Source organism: Chiloscyllium punctatum, chromosome 4 (assembly GCF_047496795.1).
Source record: "Chiloscyllium punctatum isolate Juve2018m chromosome 4, sChiPun1.3, whole genome shotgun sequence".
Lineage (NCBI taxonomy): Eukaryota > Metazoa > Chordata > Chondrichthyes > Orectolobiformes > Hemiscylliidae > Chiloscyllium > Chiloscyllium punctatum.
The window spans coordinates 45,561,809-45,583,439 of record NC_092742.1 but is presented as its reverse complement, the minus strand read 5'-3'; the positions used below and the strand labels follow the sequence as shown (position 1 = coordinate 45,583,439).

General features: G+C 37.9%; 1 protein-coding gene across 4 annotated transcripts in view; it reads left to right on the top strand.

Moving 5' to 3' along the window:
* Positions 1-21,631, top strand: part of cdc42bpb (CDC42 binding protein kinase beta (DMPK-like)) — a 206,973-nt gene that overhangs the window by 107,639 nt on the left and 77,703 nt on the right. For all 4 annotated transcript variants that reach the window (XM_072568555.1, XM_072568554.1, XM_072568553.1 and 1 more), the window contains exons 4-11: positions 4,156-4,251; positions 4,466-4,614; positions 10,607-10,700; positions 11,777-11,977; positions 12,441-12,689; positions 14,245-14,324; positions 16,861-17,027; positions 19,303-19,422. In XM_072568555.1, the coding sequence (XP_072424656.1) occupies positions 4,156-4,251; positions 4,466-4,614; positions 10,607-10,700; positions 11,777-11,977; positions 12,441-12,689; positions 14,245-14,324; positions 16,861-17,027; positions 19,303-19,422 (1,156 nt within the window). The remainder of the gene's footprint in view (positions 1-4,155; positions 4,252-4,465; positions 4,615-10,606; positions 10,701-11,776; positions 11,978-12,440; positions 12,690-14,244; positions 14,325-16,860; positions 17,028-19,302; positions 19,423-21,631) is intronic.

Genomic DNA, 21,631 nt, shown 5'->3' with positions numbered 1-21,631 from the left:
GGCAGTTTCTGCTTAAGCTGGTTTGTAACTGCAAATCCTAATTTATTACCAAACGCACCTGAAATCTGACAAGCCCTGAATATCTAATATATCAGCACAGCTACAAAAAATTTAAAGTTGTTGTTGCAAATAGTCATTGTCCCAGAGGACCATAGGTTATTCTCTTATAAGAGAGAGACAACTAGCAGAGAGTTTAATCCAAGGGACGATGCATCTCGGATGAGTGGCTAGTAAGAGAAGGCAGACCTTCAAGTTGATCTTAGCCAGTATGCAAGTTGGACATGAATTGTTCGTATCACTCCGCATTGCAAACTAGCCATCCAGCCAACTGAACTACCCAATCCTTGCAAGCCAGCATAGATATAAAAGCTTGATTTAATCACGAAGGATTATGCTCGCGAGATTAATTTTTTTAAGATGTTAAATGTCAATTGTATACATTGTGAGGGGCCAGAGTACATATTTTTGAAATATGATATTAAAGGGGATTTCTGACAATCACGTAGAGGCAGTAGGGAAGAAATTTTACTGCCTTTTAATTTTTCCTGACAATTGTGCTGATATGTTGAAGAGGAAATGTTATGAAATTTCATAAATTTTGTGATAGACTGGATTTGACTTGCCACCCAGTTGCACTCTCACCAAGGATTTTTTGAAGGAAAGGAAATGCAGACAAAATAAGGATTGACCTACTTTTTCTAAAATGAAATTTGGCAGTTAATTCAAGGCATCTCCTACTTAGAAGTATTAGACACTATAGAGTAAAAACATCTTTGTTAAAAAGTATTATTTTTTGATATGCATTTGCAGTTCTTTCCATTAAATCTGTTGGGAGTGCAGTGTTTTTTGAACAAATCACTTATAGGCAGTGCAATACTTTAAACTTTCAAGATTGGTAAACCTTTGCCTTTTCCTTCCATTAACACATTTGGCTGTCTGGTCAACATAATTGATTATGTTTTAAAACAAGTACTCTGTGACCTATATTTCCGACTCTGCCATAGGTGATTCTTTGGTAGATCTGGGAAAAGGATGACAGAAGGCGAATCAGGGATATGTGCCACAATATCCTGGTCATTTCCTTCGGGGGGCTGGAGGATTGCTCAATCCTTTGTGAATAATGCTCATCTATATTTGCAGATGCTTGGTAATTGAATGCAAATTTAAATTCCACCATGCAGAGTTTGCCTCCATTGCTTCCTGCATGGTTGAAACCTTAATTGACGAGTGGCGTTGAAAATTATTAATAGAGGAGAAAATAGACTATTGTCAAAATCCTAATTTTTCTAAATTAATGTGAGCATTCATTTTTCCTATTTTTGCCCCTGTGAATTTTTTCGTTCTGATTTGCCTGTATGCACCCGGTCTTTTGACTCAGCTGTCAGAGGTAAAAGAATAGAGGTGAAGAGGAATTCACAGCCTGTAAGCACATGTCACAGAATTGTTTTTGTTTTCCCAAACTCACTTCATTTGCTCAGTTTATTTGGGTTCCATTTGAAAATGTGTACCATCTCTGCTTTAAAAGTGTATGCTCATATATTTCAGGCAGATTTATGGTTGTGTTACCTTACGGATAAGGTGATTTATAAAGGAACTAGTAGCAGCATTTTAATTATGTTACAATTCTAAAACATTGCTGCTAATAGTGAAAGTTTATTGTTAACACCTGATAGTAGTGGTATAGTGCAGCCATTGTTTTAGTTTTGAATCCACACCTTAATTTGAATAAACATTTGCTGCCAGACTGATGATTGGTAGATATTTTCTAATTGGTCTGTTCAAAGATATTATTACTTGCCTTTGGAATAGGTGGGACTCGAACCTCGGTCAGAAGCAGGGACGGGATCACCGTACCACAGGAGCTAACGATTAGTACTAAGTAAACCAGATCATTAGTTAACAAATAACCTCAGTTATAGTCAGAATGGAAAAAAGGGCATTCCATTGCAAGTTATGTGAAATCTCAACAGTGACTCAGAATGGAACCTTTTTGTTTTAAAATAATTTAAAAATTGTGAAACTTTAACCATGAGGTTGTTTTTCTTTAGTGTACTAATCTCTTTTAGTTATCTGAATTTATTTCCTGGTCTGATTCCTGGTTCAAGGTCTGATTAGGGATAGTCAACATGACTTTGTGCGTGGGAAATCATGTTTCACGAACTTGATTGAGTTTTTAAAAAAAAATAACAAGAGGATTCATGAGGGCAGAGCAGTGGACTTGGTCTATATGGACTTCAGTAAGACATTCAACAAGATTCCCCATGGGACACTGGTTAGATCTCATGGAATACAGGGAGAACTAGCCATTTGGATACAAAACTGACTCAAAGGTGGTAGACAGAGGGTGGTGATGGAGGGTTGTTTTTCAGACTGGAGGCTGTGACCAGTGGAGTGCCACAAGGATCAGTGCTGGGTCCACTACTTATCATTTATAAATGATTTGGGTGTGAGCATAAGAGGAATAGTAAGTAACTTTGCAGATGACACCAAAATTGAAAGTGTAGTGGGCAGAGAAAAAGGTTACCTCAGATTACAATGGGATCTTGATCAGGTGAGCCAATGGGCTGAGGGGTGGCAGATGGAATTTAATTTAGATAAATGTGAAGTGCTGCATTTTGGGAAAGGAAATCTTAGCAGTACTTATACACTTAATGTTTGGGAGAAGATTTGTAGCTCGGGTGCTCGTTGTTGTGGTTCTGTTCGCCAAGCTGGGAATTTGTCTTGCAAACGTTTCGTTCCCTGTCCCACGAAACGACACGACCAAGTATCCTTAGTAACCACACACACAGACGACAAGCAACATGAATTCGACTGGGACAACGCTACCATTATAGGGCAAGCCAAACAGAGAACAGCCAGGGAATTCCTAGAGGCATGGCACTCATCCACAGACTCTATCAACAAACACATCGACCTGGACCCAACATACCGGCCACTACAGCGGACAGCTCGAACTGACAACCGGAAGCGGCAGAGACAGGCCACTATAAATGCCGGAGGAAACATCACAGAAGCGCTTCACAGAGGCTCCCAAGCACTGAGGATGTCACCTAGACAGGGGACGAAACATTTGCAAGACTTATACACTTAATGGTAAGGTCCCTAGGGAATGTTGCTGAACAAAGACTTTGGAGTGCAGGTTCACAGCTCCTTGAAAGTAGAGTTGCAGGTAGATTAGATAGTGAAGAAGGTGTCTGGTATACTTTTCTTCGTTGGTCAGAGCATTGACTATACAGGGCGTTGAAATATTGCGTGCAGTTCTGGTTACCTTCCTCTCAGAAAGATGTTGTGAAACTTGAAAAAGTTCAGAAAAGATTTACAAGGATGTTGCCAGAGTAGAAGAATTTGAGCTATAGGAAGAGGGTGAATAGACTGGGGCTGTTTTCCCTGGAGAGGCTGAGGCTGAGGCATGACCTTATAGAAGTTTATAAAATCATGAGGGGCATGGATCGGATAAATAGACAATGTCTTTTCCCACGGCTGGTGGAGTCCAGAACTAGAGGGCATAGGTTTAGGGTGAGAGGGGAAAAATGTAAAAGGGACCCGAGGGGCAACCTTTTCATGCAGAGGGTGGTGCGTTCATGGAGTGAGCTGCCAGAAAAAGTGGTGGAGCTGGTGCAATTGCATCATTTAAAAGGCATCTGGATGGGTATATGAATGGTTTAGAGAGATTTGGACCAAGTGCTGGCAAATGGGTTGGGATGTCTGGTCGGCATGGACAAGTCTGACCAAAGGGTCTGTTTCCATGCTGTACATCTCTATGGTCAGACCAGTAGTCTGCATGTAAGCTAAAACTTGGACTTAATGTGGGAAATAATGCAACCTCACTAAATGGGTGGCACAGTGTCTCAGCGGTTTCCACTGCTGCCTCACAGCGCCAGAGACCCGGGTTCAAAGCCAGCCTGCGTGGGTTTCCTTTGGGTGCTCCAGTTTCCTCCCAAGGTCCAAAGATGTACGGGTCAGGTGAATTGGCCATGCTAAATTGCCCATAGTGTTAGGTACGTTAGGCAAAGGGTAATGGGTCTGCATGGGTTACTCTTCAGAGGGTTGGTGTGGACTTGTTGGGCCAAAGAGCCTGCTTCCACACTGTAGAGGAATCTAATTTTTAAAAAAAATTTACACATACAAACTTATAAAATACTTCCTTATGTATAGACCGCATGTTTTCGAGAAGAAAGGAATGTTCTGGTGAATGGTGATTGCCAGTGGATTACTACGTTACACTATGCCTTTCAAGATGAAAACTACTTGGTAAGTCAACTTTCCCTTGAAACAGATTACCTAACAAAACAAAAAAAACAAGAATGTTCTTTTCAGAAAATTGTTTCTTAATTTGTTAAACCACAGGATTGTTGTCAGCAATAATCATTTGTTTATTGATATGGCTTTTGTTTAAACAAGTATGTGTAAAGTTCAAACATATTATTCATGTTACCATGTTAAATGTATTTTTGTGTATTTTTAGTATTTAGTCATGGACTACTATGTGGGTGGAGATCTACTGACATTGCTCAGCAAGTTTGAAGACAGACTGCCAGAAGAAATGTCCAAATTTTACATAGCAGAAATGGTGTTAGCTATTGACTCCATTCACCAGTTGCATTATGTGCACAGGTATGTTTTTTTCTATATTTTGTGTGTCCTACATTGGGAGATATCTTTTTTTTTTGTGGCCATTTCACAATGTCCTACTTCTATGTTTTATTTTCCCCCACACTTATCCTAATGCTGTTGGCTACTTCCTAGGTATGATAGCACAGGTGCTACGTGCTTGCCACCAGTTCAACCAAGTGGCTGTTAATTGTGTGTGAGCCATGATGGTGACCATCAGCAGGTAATTTAATATCAGGGCATCTCCATTTACTAACTATATTGTTCTTGTCCAGAGGATACACATGCATACGACTTGTTGGAATACATTAAAGTTGGTGGGAATGGAGGAACCTGCATTGCCCTTTACATTGATGCCAACACTCACTCACAATAACAGTCAACTATTTGGCAACTGTCAAGTCCTTGGAGAGCAAAATGTTTAGTCTCAATCCAGATTTCACTGGATGTGAGAAATTAGTTCAGAGCACCTCTGGAAGTGGGCCCTACATTATCACATAATTTTATTAATTCTATACTATAGACTAGAATTGCTCTTTAGGATATGCACCATTGGTCAGAAGTGGGCACTGTAGATGCTAGAGATTAGAGTCGGGATTAGAGTCCAGATTAGAGTGGTGCTGGAAAAGCACAACAGGTCAGGCAGCATTCGAGGAGCAGGAAAATCAATGTTTGTTTGAGCTTGGTATGTACCCTATGTTGGATAAAACACTGAGGGTGACAAGTGTATAGAATCGGGATGAGGGAACCCACAAGACTTATTGGCTTAATCTTTGCAGATGTATCTGTCCATGACAATATCAGTTTGAGTGACCCCTGCTTCGGCCTTATGGGACTAAGTCCTATCTTCCCACTGAGGATACCCTCCATCATGATGTGTAGCACTCTAACTGTACTAAATGTGATAGACTTTGAACAGCTCTAGCAACTCAAAACTGAGCACAGAAGCACTTTGGCATCAGAAGCAGTAAAACTATAGTCAAGCGCAGTCTGCAGTCTCCCTGGCAAATCCTCCATTTCACATTTCCACCAAATCAGGAGATCAACCCTGAGTCAACGAAGAGTGCAAGTGGCCATGCCAGGAGTAGCATCAGGCATACTTTAAAAAATGAAGTGTCGACCTGGTGAAGATACAATACAGGACTCCATGCATGCCAAATCGCAGTAGTAGCATAAACTCATCAGAATGAAATGATCCCATGATCACTGGATCAGATCTAAGCTCTGTCATCCTGCCACATCCATTGAATAGTTGTCACCATTAAACAACTAACAGGGAGTGGAGGCTTCACAAGTATGCACATTTTGATTAGTAGGGGAGGAGGGGGAAAGTGAGCACATCACTTTAAAAAAACAAGACCAAAGCATTTGCAACCATCTTCATTTACAACCGTCTTCAGCCACGGTTGCTGAGTGGATGATCGACCTCGACCACCACCTGAAATCCACCGCATCACAAATGCCAGTCTTCAATCAATTTAGTTCACTTCATGTGATTTCAGAAAACCTCTGGAGATACTGGATTCTGCAATAACTTGACTAGGTGGATGCTGAAAGGATCCTTCTGGGAGAGACTAGAACCAGGTGACACAATATTTTGGAAAAGAAAAAGTGGCCTTCTATTTAAGATTGCAGATAAGGAGAAATGTTTCTTTTCAGAGGATTGCAAGTCTTTGGTACAGTCTTCCTGAGTGAGTATTAAAGATAGAGTTATCTAATTCTTTTAATGCAGAAGTAGAAAGACTTCCTTGAGATTTAAGAATCTAAGGCTGTCAGGGATAGATGGCAATATGGGTTTGAGATCATGCTTAGATCAGGTACTATCTTATTGAATAGCAGAGCAGACTAGAGGGACTGAATGGCCTATTCCTGCTCTTAATTCATATAGCCAGTAGATCAAGTGGCACCTATAAAAGACAGTTTTGTATTTATATCGTGCCTATCATGTCCACTGGTCACCTCAAGCGCTTTATTGCCAGTGAAATATTTTCAAACCATAGACTGTTGTTCAAGCTATTTTCCTCTTTAATGAAGTTAATGTGGGGCTCATGAAATAATCAGAATGAACTTTGATTGTATAGTTCAATATCTACATGTCTACATGAAAGCAGAAAATGTTGGAAATGCACAGCCGGTCTGACAGCATCTGTGGTGAGAAAAAAAACAGGTTAACATTTCTGGTGTGTGCCCTTTTATCCGACTTGTGGAAAATTAAAATGTAATAGGTTTGAGTGGATAAAAGAACAGGAAGAATGACTATGGTTGCAGAATTAACCAAAACAACCTCTAGATACGGTAGTTATGTGCTGGGCTTCTGGTAGAATTTAAATCAGTGTCTAAAGAATTTTGAAATGAGTGTTTTAAATATCATATTGCTAGACTCTGTGCTTTGCAAGTCAAATAGAAATCTAAAACTAAACAGACCATACAGAGATAGCGAAATGTGTGGCTACAGAAGAGAAGCCAAAGAGTAAAAAATGAATTTTATGAACAAACATTCAATTGAAGACTGCGCTAATGGGTATTATAAGTTGCCAAATGTTTTAGTGATTTTTTTTTAATTGAGAAAAAGGATTCTCGTTTTGTTTTGTTACAATTTAAGCAAGTGGCTTTTAAAAGTTACTTTTAGTACATTTAAATTGCCACCATGTAATTTTATGTTTATTGTTGTGGGACCTTTATTTGGATTTCAGGCAGTCAGAAACAATCCAACCCTTTTTACTCAAAAGCCTCACATTAAGGTAGCAAATGTGAAGAACACATGTCTATATAGTAGTCAACTTCCTACAATGCATGTATTAACAGGTTTTATAATTCTGACCTTGTCTAGCCAGTTTGCTACAGACTTACATATTGAATTGAAGAGATTTAAAATCAAATTTAACTTTGTGTCAAGAACTGACAGATCGTACTTATATTTGATCTCCAAATAACAGCTTAATATCAATGGCAACAACTGCAACAACGCTATAACCCTTGTAGTAATGGCACACTGAATTACACCATTTGAAGTTAGAATTTTTGTCAAACATCCAGGGAATCATGATTTACAGACTCCATCTGTTCAATTATGTTGTTTTAAAGAAATTAAATTGCTCTTTTTGAAGAAGCAACCTATTGTGCCACCAGCAACCATTACTTTTTAATGTTTAGATCTGTTAACATTTTTGGTTTCCTTGTCTACTTCAAATGAAGTGGATTTATATTATTGAGAGAAATATCATAGTTCTGACAAATGGTTTAGTTGTGGCAAAGATATTTCAGCTTTGGGAGTATGAATGATTAGTGATCTACTGGTACACTTGCTGGTAGCCTAGTGACTATAAGAAAATGTCTGATTAAAGTAATCTTCTCTATCAAGATTCACAAGATCTGGTCAATGTGAACTTTCTAATCAATATTATAATATCTGGTTCAGAAAAGATTTCATCCGATGAATAATGTACAGTTGAATATTCAGAAGATGCTGTTGGAAATCAGCTTGGTCATAACGAAGTTTCTTACTGATTTAGTGGTTAAAATGAGGGCTCAAATTCTGAAAAGGGAATAGTCATTCTAGCAGTATAAATTGCAGATATGCAGCTGCACCATTGGAATAGTCTGGAAAATTGATATTTCCTTTGGACAATTTCCCAACATCTGTATCTTCCAAAAATGTCCCAGCTCTGAGTTAGTTTGAGATTTTGCAGGGTTTCAACTCACTTAAGCTTAACAGCTATCCAAAAGAAGTTATAGGATTAAAACCTGGTGTTATGTCTGGAACTATTCACCATCCCCTAACCCAAATGATCCCTCGCATACTTGGACCTGATACCCTAAATTGATGCTGACAGACCTAACATTATAACAAATGCCCACTGGCCTCAATCTGCCCTAAACATAAATCAACTTACTTGATGCCCTAAAGCCTTCACCCACCTAATGCCCTAAATCTCTTCCTTCTCACCCACCTGCCTTTCATTTCCACCAATCTTCCTGCTCTTTCTGGCTCTCGATGGTTTTGGCACTTGCTGCATAACCTTTGACAGAATAATATTTGATTGCTGTATACCTTTTCTTTCTTTGTCTTCCCATGATTAAAACTCCTCAAAGAGGGTGGTTCTGTAAGCTGCCTTTTGGAGTTCTACCCACTGAATTTGTGGCTAGATTTCTTCTTACAATTCAAAAGTTAAAAATGATTATATGCTAATTTTGAAGAATCAAGGATTGCAGAAAGCAGACAATTATGCTGAGTGCCTTCAAAATTTTTGCTCCCTCTGCTGTTTCTCTGTGAGGCTAGAACTTGCTCGCAAATTGCCTTTTTGCAGATTCCTGGTATTTTAAGAGTCTTTACATGTCTAGGCATATTTCTCTGCCATCCATCTACAGCTAGCAGATCTACAGCTAGCAGATCTACTTGTAGCAACCTTTAAGCCACTCATTTGGAAATGAAAATCATAACAATCCATATTGTTATAACTTCTTTTTCATGAGTTACAAGGAAAGAAAATAGACAAGGGGTTTCAAATAATGGAATTGTAGACAGGATATTGAAAAGGGCAATGTTGAATTAAATTGTTAAAATTACAAATCAATATTTGACATCTGCATTCTATTCACTTAAAAACTGGTTTAAGTACTCCATTAAGGGCTCAGATCATGTAAGGAGTAGCACTACATCAGCAGCTTTTTGTCCTATATCTTACAATGTTGAATTATCCAAACTTTTGTGTTGCCTTGATTGCACTGGACATTATCGCCGTTGACCAATTGTACATAAATTGCAGCAGTTCAAAAAAACAAGGACAGTTGGAGGTGAACAAATGCTAACTTTTCATAAACAATAAACAAAATGTTAAATAGATAACACGCTGCCCAACCAGAGGTATGGTTACCTTTGGATGTGGAACTAGATAGACTTTTGAAGTACTACAACACGATGGCAGGGCTATTTGCTAATATGCTTAAATGTTTTGGATGACATTTTCCAATGTGAAAACATTTTCTGTTTAAAAGTTGCATGCAGTAATCAGGTATATTTTAAAAATGCAGGTTGTTCTGCTATAACTCTTGTTAGTGAATTTGCGTTAATGAAACATGACTGATGAATTGGGAACACTGGTTTAAAGCACAAACGTTTAAAATGTGTGTTGGCTGTAACATGATTACATTGTTAATACTTTAGGCGTTGTTTCTAAAGCGCAATTTTTCTATAATGCGGGGTTGTACAAGAATGCAACCATTGCATTATCGAAGAACTGCCTGTATACAAAGAAGAATAACCCAAACTTCAGTGACACAAAGTGTCACTGTTCAAAGCAGCTTTGAGAAATTGACTTGAAATTGACATGGGTGATGGAATCCATTGTTTTAGCATCAGTTGTGTTGATGTTCATGTCGCTGGACTAATAATTTGGAGGTCTTGCGTCTCTGAGGCATGGATTACAATACTACCACAGCAGATGTTGTAATTTAAATTCAGTAAGTAAATCTGGAACATAAAGCAAATTCTGAAACTATAATTGATTGTCTTAACCCAGAGATATGTGAAAACATTTGGGTCTAATGTTTATCAATTGCAACCAAGGATGCATTATCATCCAATAATGCAGGATAAAGTCTACACAGAGAAAATGTATCTGAAAACAAAGAAAGCTCCTTTCTTTAATTCACCCTTCCCTGATAGAGTATTGTTGACCTCTTAAGAACAGTGTGACCAAAAGACTATTATTGTGTGGAAAAGAGATCAGCTTCAGGACCCCATTTTAAAAAAGAAAAGTAATACATTAAACTTGTGTGACTGTTACGACTGTACTCCTTTGTCACCTATGTAAATATTACTTATGGAGTGCGTTCTTTCCTTGTTCACTAATTTTCTTTGGCTGCAGAATTAACTATCTTTTTTTTAAAATATCAGTGAAATATTTTTTGCATATAAATAGGGAGCAGTTTTCTGAAGAAGTGTGGGGATTTCCCTTTTCTCCCCCTTTTGGTAATGTTTCTCTTTCTCAAACAGGGACATAAAGCCTGATAATGTTTTGCTGGACATGAATGGGCATATACGTCTTGCTGACTTTGGTTCCTGCCTGAAGTTAATGAATGATGGCACTGTGAGTACTGTTTCTGGAAAAAAATGTTCTAGCTATATATTTGAAGAATAGCTAACTGGAGCAGTGTCTACTGTAGATCCTAGAAACATTCAGGAAATAGTTTATGTAACAGAACATGCAATATATTACATTGCCTGCTGTAGAATGCAGACAATACTTTACTATTCCCAAGGAAAATGACTGCAAAGGTTTGGTAATATCCATTCTTTCTTAATGTCGCATTTTTGATAATCTTAACTGAATGTGTTTATTCCTTTCAGTGTCCGGTTGAAATCATCTTGAAATTTAACAATTTGTTCTGTCTAGATATAAACATGACTTCCTGTGACTAATGCCTGCCAAACAGCAATGTTAAGCAAGTTTTTTTTCTATTCTGATTAAAAACCAGTAACTCCAAAAGATAAAATGGTTCAGATTTTAAATAAAAACAAATTGCTGGGAGTAGAAAGTGAGATTTTGATAAGGTGAGGTTTGAATGGGGTGAAAGAATGAGACATTCCATTATTGGATCTTCTGTTAGTTATGCAATGATACTTTACGGTAATTGTGCAAAATCCCACCACTTTAAACATTTATTCTGTCCAGCTCCAGTGTACTGTTGCATCAGTGGATTCAATCGAAAAGAGCAACGCAACGTCTTGTTAAGCCTCCATCAGTGACGACCTAGAATAGCCAAGGCAATAGGAATTTAGAAACGCTACCACCTAAGCCATTCACTATCCTGATTTGGAACTATGTTGTCATTCCAAAACTAGGGACATCCACTAACAGTAGAAGATGTAGGTAAAATTAGGGACCAAAGATGTTCAAGAATGTGGGTTTACAACACCTTGAGGGTAATCAGTGAATTGCAATACTCACATCTCTAGATGGATCTTAAAAAAAAATTCTGCAGTAACAACTAAAAGCCAGTGCATTTCATTTAATAATGTTTGGGAAGATTTCATATATCAGTTTTCTGATGCCTGAATGTGCATCTTTAAACCAATAATGTTTTGTTATCTGTATTTTGTTGGGTAAAGTAAAGCATGCACCAATTATGCAGTTTCTGATGATTTCCTGTCTCTGTTATTTAGGTGCAATCTTCTGTGGCAGTTGGTACTCCTGACTACATTTCTCCAGAAATCTTGCAAGCAATGGAGGATGGAATGGGAAAGTATGGACCGGAATGCGATTGGTGGTCTCTTGGTGTATGCATGTATGAAATGCTTGTTGGCGAAACACCATTTTATGCAGAATCACTGGTAGAAACGTATGGGAAAATTATGAATCATCAAGTAAGAACCTTCTTTTTTTTAAGGGCAGGCATTTTAAAATTGTGTGTGTAATTATTAAACTATTTGCACAGAACCACAGTATTCACTGTAGAAGAAGAATGGTTCTGCAATTTATGCCATTGGATATTGCAGAAGATTATGATAAGCTGCTCAAATGGTTACAATATGTTTTAATTTAAATTGATTTATGAAACATTTAGCATGCCATTAGGAATTGCTCATTGGATCTTGTGTCCAATTCTGATTGTACATGGCTAGTTTTTCTGATTTAAAAAAAAACAACAGGCCAATACTTCAAGGAAAATGTTAAACTTTGCTTCTAAGTTAATTCCATTTTTTAGGTGATCTGTCTATGAAGGTAGAACTAACTAACTCACATCTTATATGTGAAAAGGACACTTATTACGCTGTTTTTGCTTGGGTGCTATTGTCAATAACATGTAGTCTGCATCTTGTTTGACAGGAAAGGTTCCAGTTTCCCTCTCATATCACTGATGTGTCTGACGAAGCCAAGGATTTGATACAGCAATTAATCTGTAGTAGAGAACATCGCATTGGAAAAAATGGAATGGAAGATTTCAAAAAACATTCATTTTTCAAAGGGATTGATTGGGACAACATTAGAAATATTGAAGCACCTTATATTCCTGAAGTCAGCAGTCCAACGGACACTTCAAACTTTGATGTAGACGATGATGTTCTCAAAAATCCAGTTAGTACTTCAGTTTTGCTCAATTGCTAAAATAAGTTGAGGTGTAACAGCCCAGAAGAAGTACCATTTGTCTCCAGATGGAACCTAAATTTGGTTCTTTCCTCCCATTTTTGTGACAGCATTTCTTCCTCTTTTTTCAAATTTTGTTTTACTTCTAAAATTCAAATAGTAAAAGGAGCCTGGGAAGTCGTAGAACTTAGCTACACAGCTAGATGTTTTGTTTCATGGTCTGGCCAAGCCTTGTCAAAATGCGTAGGTTAGTTTTGTTGTCAGATAGCCCTAATATTAAAACATGTGTCAATCTGGAAGTTTAAAATATTTTTATTGCTAGACATTTGGTTATTCAATTGGCTTTTCTCAAAAATTCATGTTTGGCTGTAGAACACTTAATACATTTCCAGTCATGTAAAACATGATCTAACTAACAGCATTTGAATGAGTGGAAACTCAAAAGTTTATAATAATTACTGTGAGAATTAAATATCTTAGTACAAGTATTGTATATAATCTGTGTATTTACCTGAAATAATTTCTGTTTGCTCTTCTAATTGGTCAGAAGAGCAATTTTGAGGCAAAGCCTATTTGCAGAGCAGTAAACATTAATTCTTTAGTAGGGATTTCAACATGAAGGTTGTTTGAAAGGCCACTTTTGTTTTTAAGTACATTTTCCAGTGTTTTGATATTTTTAAGCTGCATTGTATAAATCTAAAATAAAGTATGCAGCATTTCATTAAACTATACACATACATCTTTGTCAGTTTGTACAGCATTTGTGGAAAGAAAATACTACTACTTCAAATGTAAGTGTCTGGATCATGAAACAGCATTGAAATTTTTTGCCTTGGAAGATCTCAATTTTAAATTTATAAGTGAGTGATCTTGGAATGAGGAATAGAAGCACTTCCAAGCACAGTCAGAAGTAATTGAATTGAAATACTGGATTGAAGATAAATATTATAGTCACTAGTAATAAGGTAAAATGGAGATCCACTTTGCTGTTTTCCACCTCAACCACTCCAACCCAATTAAATGTTCTTGACATTTCCAAAGGAGATGGACCAGCAATTGTTTCATATTTTCACTAATTAAAAACTCAGCCTTTCTTTTAACCCTGCCAATGTTATTGGGCCAAGTTCCTGTTTTTGCTCTTCTGCCAGAGAAGCATGTAACTGACAGGATTTTCAAATTGTCTTGGGAAAGAATCTATTCAGAATTTAGATGTAATTTGTTGGTTCAGCGAGCAAACCCAGGTTAACACTAGTTTTGAATTAGACGAGGGGATTCAAATATTTGAGGAGTATACATAAATGGATCTAGCCAATGTTGTTTTTATTGCAGCTGGGGTAACAGTACAAATCTGTGCTTAAATTCACCCCAGAGTTAGTATCCCAGTCCTGAAGAAATACTCTTACTGCTTTAATGATTTTAAGATGGATAGTATGTTTCTTCTTTCTTGCATTTTAATTGCACTTTGTTATAACCAGTGTTCAAACAACTTTATTACAATTTATTGAATAAAAATCTCTATTTTTACTTGTGCTTTTCATTATCCTAGGAGTTGGTGCCACCAGCTACTCACACTGCTTTTTCTGGACTGCATCTGCCATTTGTAGGCTTCACATTTACCACCAGCAGGTAGAGCAATTCAAGTTCTTAATTTAAATTCTGCTTTTGTTTTGTTCAAGTGCATATAGTAAACGAAATTCACTATTGTAACAGGTGGATCACTATATTTACTAACCAGAAAAACAACTCACAGCCCTTGCTTTGTTTCCCATCTAAAATATGTATTGTATGCTCTACAATAAAAACAAACAACATTTTATTTTAACTGTGTCCAAGTGTAAAATATTGGAATTCCCTAACAGCACAATGGGGTCACCATGTTAAATTTCACGGCAACAGCTCACCATCACTTTCTCAAGTGTAATTATGGATAAGCAGTAAATGCTGGCTCAGTAAAATCCCTGAATAATAATAATAATAATAATAAAAGAACTGTGCAAGTTGTTCACTTAGGCTTGATACTAAATGGTTTAAACTGGTGGGCTGCTGGTATTGTAAGGAATATTTTGTTTTCCTTTTAACTATGGATAAAATTAACTTTCTCTTGAATGAAACTGATCTTTTAATGATACAAGATTGAGTTTCACAATCATTCCTACCTAAAGTGATCATAATTAATGTTGGACTTATTTGCCTAAGGTGGGGCATGATTCTATCCTCCCTTGAAATACTCAAAATATTTTGAATAGTGATTACAAGCCAGGGCACTGAAGAAGGCATTTGGCATCCTTACCTTCACTAATCAGTGCATTGAGTATGGGAGTTGTGATATCATGTTGCAACTGTACAGGGAACTGAAGAGGTCACTTTTCAAATACTATGTACAATTCTGATCGCCCTTATTAGGAAAGATATTAAACTTGAGAGGGTGCAGGGAAGTTTAAAAGGATGTTGACAGGATTGGAAGGTGTGATTTATAGGGAGAGGTTGAATTGGCAGAGGTCTTTTTTTCATGGAGCATCAGAAGCTAAGGGGTGATTTTATCAAGGTTTATAAAATGATGAAGGGTATGGATTGGGTAAGTAGCCAAGGTCTTTCTCCTGGGTACAGGAGTCCCAAACTAGAGGGCATAGTTTAAGGTGAGAAAGGAAAGGAAAATAGTTTAAAGGAAAGGTTTACAAATGACATGATTAGTAATATTTTCACACAAAGGGTGGTGCGTGTATGGAACAACTTGCCAGAGGAAGTTCTGGAGGTGGGTACACTTATGACATTTGAAAGGCTTCTAGATGGGTATATGGATAGAAGCAGTTTAGAGGCATTTGGACCAAATGCTGTCAAATGGAACTAGATTAGTTTAGGATATCTGGTTGACATGGACAAGCTGGACAGAGGAGTCCTAAGTGCAGAAATCTTGTTGATTTCCTCTCCTTAGCTCAAAGGTCTTGAAGACAATTGCAGAGCTCCCTAAAAGCACAGGTGTTCATCAGCTTATGACTGCAGGACAGGGATCAAACCTGGATTTTTCTAATCCGCCTGGCTCAGCTGTTCACTCGTTAATCTGTTGAGTTGTGCATGTCCTGCATAATTTGACACAAGTTTATGATTTAAGCTAGAACTAACTGCATGGTTAGATTTTAAAAATTGGCTAGATTATTCAACCAGTTAATACACATTTGTGCAATAATTCACAGGGCTATTACCGTCAAATAAATATAAAATGCATACAATCTGATACAATTCAGTATTTTTATCACACTTGGCAGTAAACTGCATAATAAATGAGTGACATTGTTTTTGAATTTAAATCTCCAAGTCAATAGACCTGAGACTTGTTGATTCACCACATGATCTGTATAGTGATACAACTAAATGTGTTGATTTTGGCATGTGAAAAGCATTCTTTCTTTGAAAAGTTATTTATTCAATCTCTATTCCAGAGATTTGAGCATGTAACCTAGGCTACAATTTAAGTCCAGTAATGAGAGAGAGATTTACTTTTGAAAGTTATTTTTCATAGAATCTGTGCAGTGTGGAAGCAGGCTATTTTGCCCATTTGAGTCTGGACCACCACCACACCCACCCCATCCCTAGGTGCATTTCCCAAGGCTAATCCACCTAACCTACACGTCTTTGACTATGGAAGGAAACCAGAGCATCCAGAGGGAAACCCATGCAGTCAAACTGCACACAAGCAGTTGCCCAAGGATGGAATTGACTCTGGGTCCCTGCGGCAGTGAGGCAGTAGTGCTAACTACTGAGCCATTGTGCCACCCCAGATTTTCATTTGAGGCATTAACCATTGTTCTGTCTACGTCCTTAATTGTGGGTTTAAAAAAAATCTCATGATGCTATTCTAAGAATGTCTTGTGTAGCAGGCATTCTGTAATTAATATCAGTAAAACGGATAATCCTGGTAATTTATTTCACTGCTGCTTGTGGAATCCTGGTGCACAAACATTGTCTGGTAAGTGTCTTTATAAGGCAACAGTGACTACATTTCTAACTTAAAGGTCTTTAAGACACTAAGTTTTGGAAAATAATTTATTCAACTTGAGCTCCTGGGATTGCATGGCAACTTGCATTGAATTACCAATTCATGCTTTACAAACTAGCTGTCTGATATTTAGAATGCAGTAGTAAGTAATGTGATTTGCCATTTCAGTCCTTTGTCAGACAGAGCTTCTTTGAGACAAGTTATGCGGTCAGATTCAATTGATGGGGACGCAAATGTACGAACAGACTTGGAAAACAGTTTGCAAATAGAGGCTTACGAGAGGCGAATCCGCCGGCTTGAACAAGAAAAACTAGAACTAACCAGGAAGCTGCAAGGTAATTTTGAGATTTAATTTATCGAGAAATCCTGGAAAAAATGCACAGCAGATCAGTTGGCATCTATGAAGGGAAAAGGAACTTAGTGGTTTTGGGTATGCATTTGTCATCAGAATTGAAAACAAATTATATGTCTTATAAATAGAAAACTAAATGACTATGTGCAGAATATTCCCAGGCACTGAATAATGTGGACATTGGTGAGAAAGTTGAGAGAATTGAGAGAGTGAGTGGTAGTGAGGAGCTTCCTGACTTCAAGAGCAAAAGTCCTGTTTTCCAATGAAGTGCTGAATGGCCGAGATGGAATTCTCCTTAATGAGCAGCAAGAAGCTTATTTGCATGTATTGGCACGTGCTAACGCAATAGTCATTTTGCGTCATTGAAATGCAGTTTCCCATGATTCCTCCCACTGAATAGAGGCTTGATGATATCTCCAGATGAGAAAATCAGAGACATGGCCTAGGGACTCCAGCTCACGATTTCCTCCTCTGGCTTCTAGAAGTTACTAACATGTCGTAGCAAACTCAATTGACAAGAACTTTCCCTACCCTGTTCACCAGGAGCCCCAGATGGCCATGGGCAAAGTGGAGTGCCAGTTTCCTGCTGTCTGATATGTATGGGGCAGTTGAACAGTGCACGACGGGCTTTAAAGATGGCACCAGCACTAGGAATCCTGGATGACCTGATAGTGGCCAGTAATTTTGCCTGTGGCAAGTGGAGGAAATGTGACAAGTGATGTGTCATACATTGGTCATAAAGTAACTTTGGGAAGGTAGCATAAGAAAACTTGCTAGGATTCGTGAAGAAAAACCTCGATGAAAATTGCCAGAAATGGCACTAAGCCGATTTATGGTAAGATTCAGCTCAGCCTAGTGTTTCACTTCTAAAGGGGTATGGGTACCTCATACCTATCAAAACCTGTTTTTGTTTTCAGATAATTCTTCATTTATTTTGTTCTGTCTTTTTGTTTTTGTTCAGATTTCAGTTGTTTTAAGCCTTTTTTCCTCAAACATCAAGATACTATCAGATTGTTCCAACACTGTGTTAACCTTTGGTGTTCCCCAATGATTCATCATTGAGCCTTTTCTATCTTTCTTTCATAGACTGCCCTTCAGTGATGTCATCCAAAGACTCTTCGTCTTCACATTTTCTTGACTCATCCACTGCTGCGAAATTATTGGGCTTCTCATCTGATACTTGTTATGGGTTGAGCAATATTTTCTTCCAGCTAAATAGTTGGGGGGATTCAGTACCTTGTTTTTGAACCCTGCTCCAAATTCTGTTCCCTAGCTACTGATTTCAACTCTCTCCCTGGTAAAAGTCTGTAATTAAGCCAGTTTTATTGCAACCTTGATGTCACACATAAACTTCTGACTTCATATTTGTGCCATCACTAAAACTATCCATTTTCACCTCCATAACTTTGCCCAATTTTACCATTGTTTCAGCTCAACTGCTACTTCGGCCTTTATTCATCACTCTTGTTGCCTCTAATCTCAACTATTCCATTGCAGTCTGAGCTGGTCTCCATGAACAGCTCCTGGTGAACAGGGTAGGGAAAGTTCTTGTCAATTGAGTTTGCTACGACATGTTAGTAACTTCTAGAAGCCAGAGGAGGAAATCGTGAGCTGGAGTCCCTAGGCCATGTCTCTGATTTTCTCATCTGGAGATATCATCAAGCCTCTATTCAGTGGGAGGAATCATGGGAAACTGCATTTCAATGACGCAAAATGACTATTGCGTGAGCGCATGCCAATACATGCAAATAAGCTTCTTGCTGCTCTATAAACTTGAGGTATTCCAGAATTCTTCCTGTGTTTAACTTCCTCCAAGGCTCATTTTCCTGTTTTAGCTGTCTTGCATTGCAATATCCTGTTTTCAAATCTGCCTGTGACCTCATGCTCGTGATCCCATAATCTTCTCCAGTTCTGCAACTCTCCCAAGTTATTTGCACTCTAACACATTTAGCATCATGTGTTAATGGCTCCCCCATGGGTGACCATGCATTCAGTTGTCAAGCAGCACCTCTGCACTCCCCCAGGTATCTACCTTGCTTTCCTCTAAGGCATTCTTTAAAACCTTCCTCTTGGATTAAGCTTCGACTGGGTCATCTAATGTAATTTGACTCAGTGCATACTTTGCTTTATAAAGCTCTTGTGAAGTGCTTTGGGGCATTTAATTGTTAAAATACAATATAAATGTTTTGTTCTACTGATTTACAAGTCTCTTTCCTTTATCATTCCTAATTTAAGCTTTATATACTTTTTTGTTTTAGAATCCACTCAGGCAGCACAGTCACTTCATAGTTCAACACGTGGAATGGGAACTATCAGCAGAGATAAGGAAATCAAGAAGTTAAATGAGGAAATGGACAAACTGAGAAAAAAGTTAGCAGGTATATTTATTTGTCATATTTTAACTTCTAACCATCCTATCCAATTTGTTTTGTGGATTTATTTACTATACTTCTGTTCCTAGTAAATGTGATTTTGCTTAACCTATCAGGTTTCACAATATGTTGACTCATTGATGGAGGCTAGTACTGACTGCAAGTTATTCATTATTGTTTTTCTAGTCCTTGATCATCATGGTTTTCGGCATAGTTATTTTTCTTGAAAAATTGCAGTTCCCCTGATCTATCTATCTTAGCCCTTTCATAAATGATCCATCATTATCTTGACCCCCTCTAAAATTTACAAATAGGTACTGTCACTTCTAAGGAATTTATTATGTAGCCTAGGGTGACTCACTCTGGTTAAGCGTATTTTTGGAGACTTCACCAGATGAGCACCTGTTTCCAAACACATCACCCAGCCAAGCAACCTTTTTTAAAACATTCAATGCTTTGATTAGTAAATAAAATCATTCAGAAGTTTTTGATGGTCCCATGATTTTCTTCTGAGTTGTTTACACCTCTGTCCATAGAATTTTGTTATTTCCTGGAGACCTGAAAATCATCCTAAAGATTTCCTAACTCTTATTAACACCAGCATCATATTTGTTAATATCCTTTTCCCATATTGAATTCTTCTTTCTCTCTTCTGTGTTCAATGGTCCAAACTCTAATTCTACAATAATTCTGTTGTTTTTCTCCAGCACACTTTTTACTAAGAATATTTTTATTACCCTATTCAGGCATGTTACAACGCACCTCCATGGTGCATGAGTCTTGAACCAAAACTATGCCGAAAGACCTTTTTTGTTCCTTTGTATAGACATTAATTCCACTTGCCATTCAACCCAGTCCAATCTTTTGTTTAATATTCTACCTTACATTTAGCATCTTCCAATTATGTGAATGTTGTCTGTTATAAGATCATATTATAATGGTTAAATAACCACATTTTGTGCTGATCTCCATACAGACAAATTATTTTGAAAAAGAAGTTTGAGCTTGCAGTTAACAATCTCATGCCTGCAACCTTTACCATTTGGACAAGGGCAGCAAATACGTGGGAATATCACAATCTGAGAGTTCAGTTCTAAGCCTTATACCATACAGATTTCTTTTTATTCATTCATGGGATATGGACATCACTGGCTGGGCAAGTATTTATTGCCTGTCCCTGGTTCCCCTTGAGAAGGAAATGGTGAGCCACCTTCCTGAACCATGCAATTCATTTGCTATAGGTAAACCACAATGGCAGGCTCAAGATCTTAACCCAACAACGCTGAAGGAACAGTGATAAGTTGCCAGGTCAGGGTGGTGTGCAGCTTGGAAGAGAAGTTACTGATGATGGAATTTCCATTTACCTGTTGCCATTGTACTTCTAGTGGTGGTGATCATGGGTTTAGAAGATGCTATCTGAGGAGCCTTGAAGAATTTCTGCAGAACATTCTGTAAATGATGCATACCGCTGCTACTGAGCACTCGTGATAGATGAAGTGAATGTTTGTGGATGTGGTGCCAAATGTGCGAGCTACTTTGTCCTGAATGGTCCAAATTATTATTGAGTGTTGTTGGAGCTGCACCCATCCAAGAAAGTGGGGAATATTCCATCACACTCCTGACTTCCGCATTTCCAAACCTTTACTGTAACAGTGACTAAAAAGCATGGTTCTATATGTTTTTTTTCTTTTTGTAGGCAAATTGAACTTGAAATAAAGAAAAGAGATTTTCCATAAAAATCTGAGCACAATCAAAAATCTCTCACAATAGTTATACCTTACGCTGCCCTTTTAAGAGAGCACTTAATCCTTCAGTGACCAGTCTAAAATTATTCTCTACCCAATGGCTGCCTTTCTATTTTCCCTATCAGATAACTTCTGATTGCAGAATTGCCTCTGATTGTGAGGGTTGCACAATTGATACTTTCCCTCTGGTTCAAGCTAAGGAAATCTTCCACCCTCCTCTAAATCTTCACAAACTCCCTCTTCAATCTTCTTGCAAGGTCCTGCCTGGTTTTTGTATGTTGATTTTCTCTACTTCAGGTACAGGATTGGCTGTCTTTATCTCCCACCTTCTGCCCCTCAGATGGCTGCATACCACAAGCTGTTATCTGATGTGATACTCATGGATTTGTCGGGAAACTTTTCCTTTGCTGGTTTTTAAAGGCTTCCCAATCATCAGCTTCCCACTAATCTTCATTGTATGCTTTTCGTTT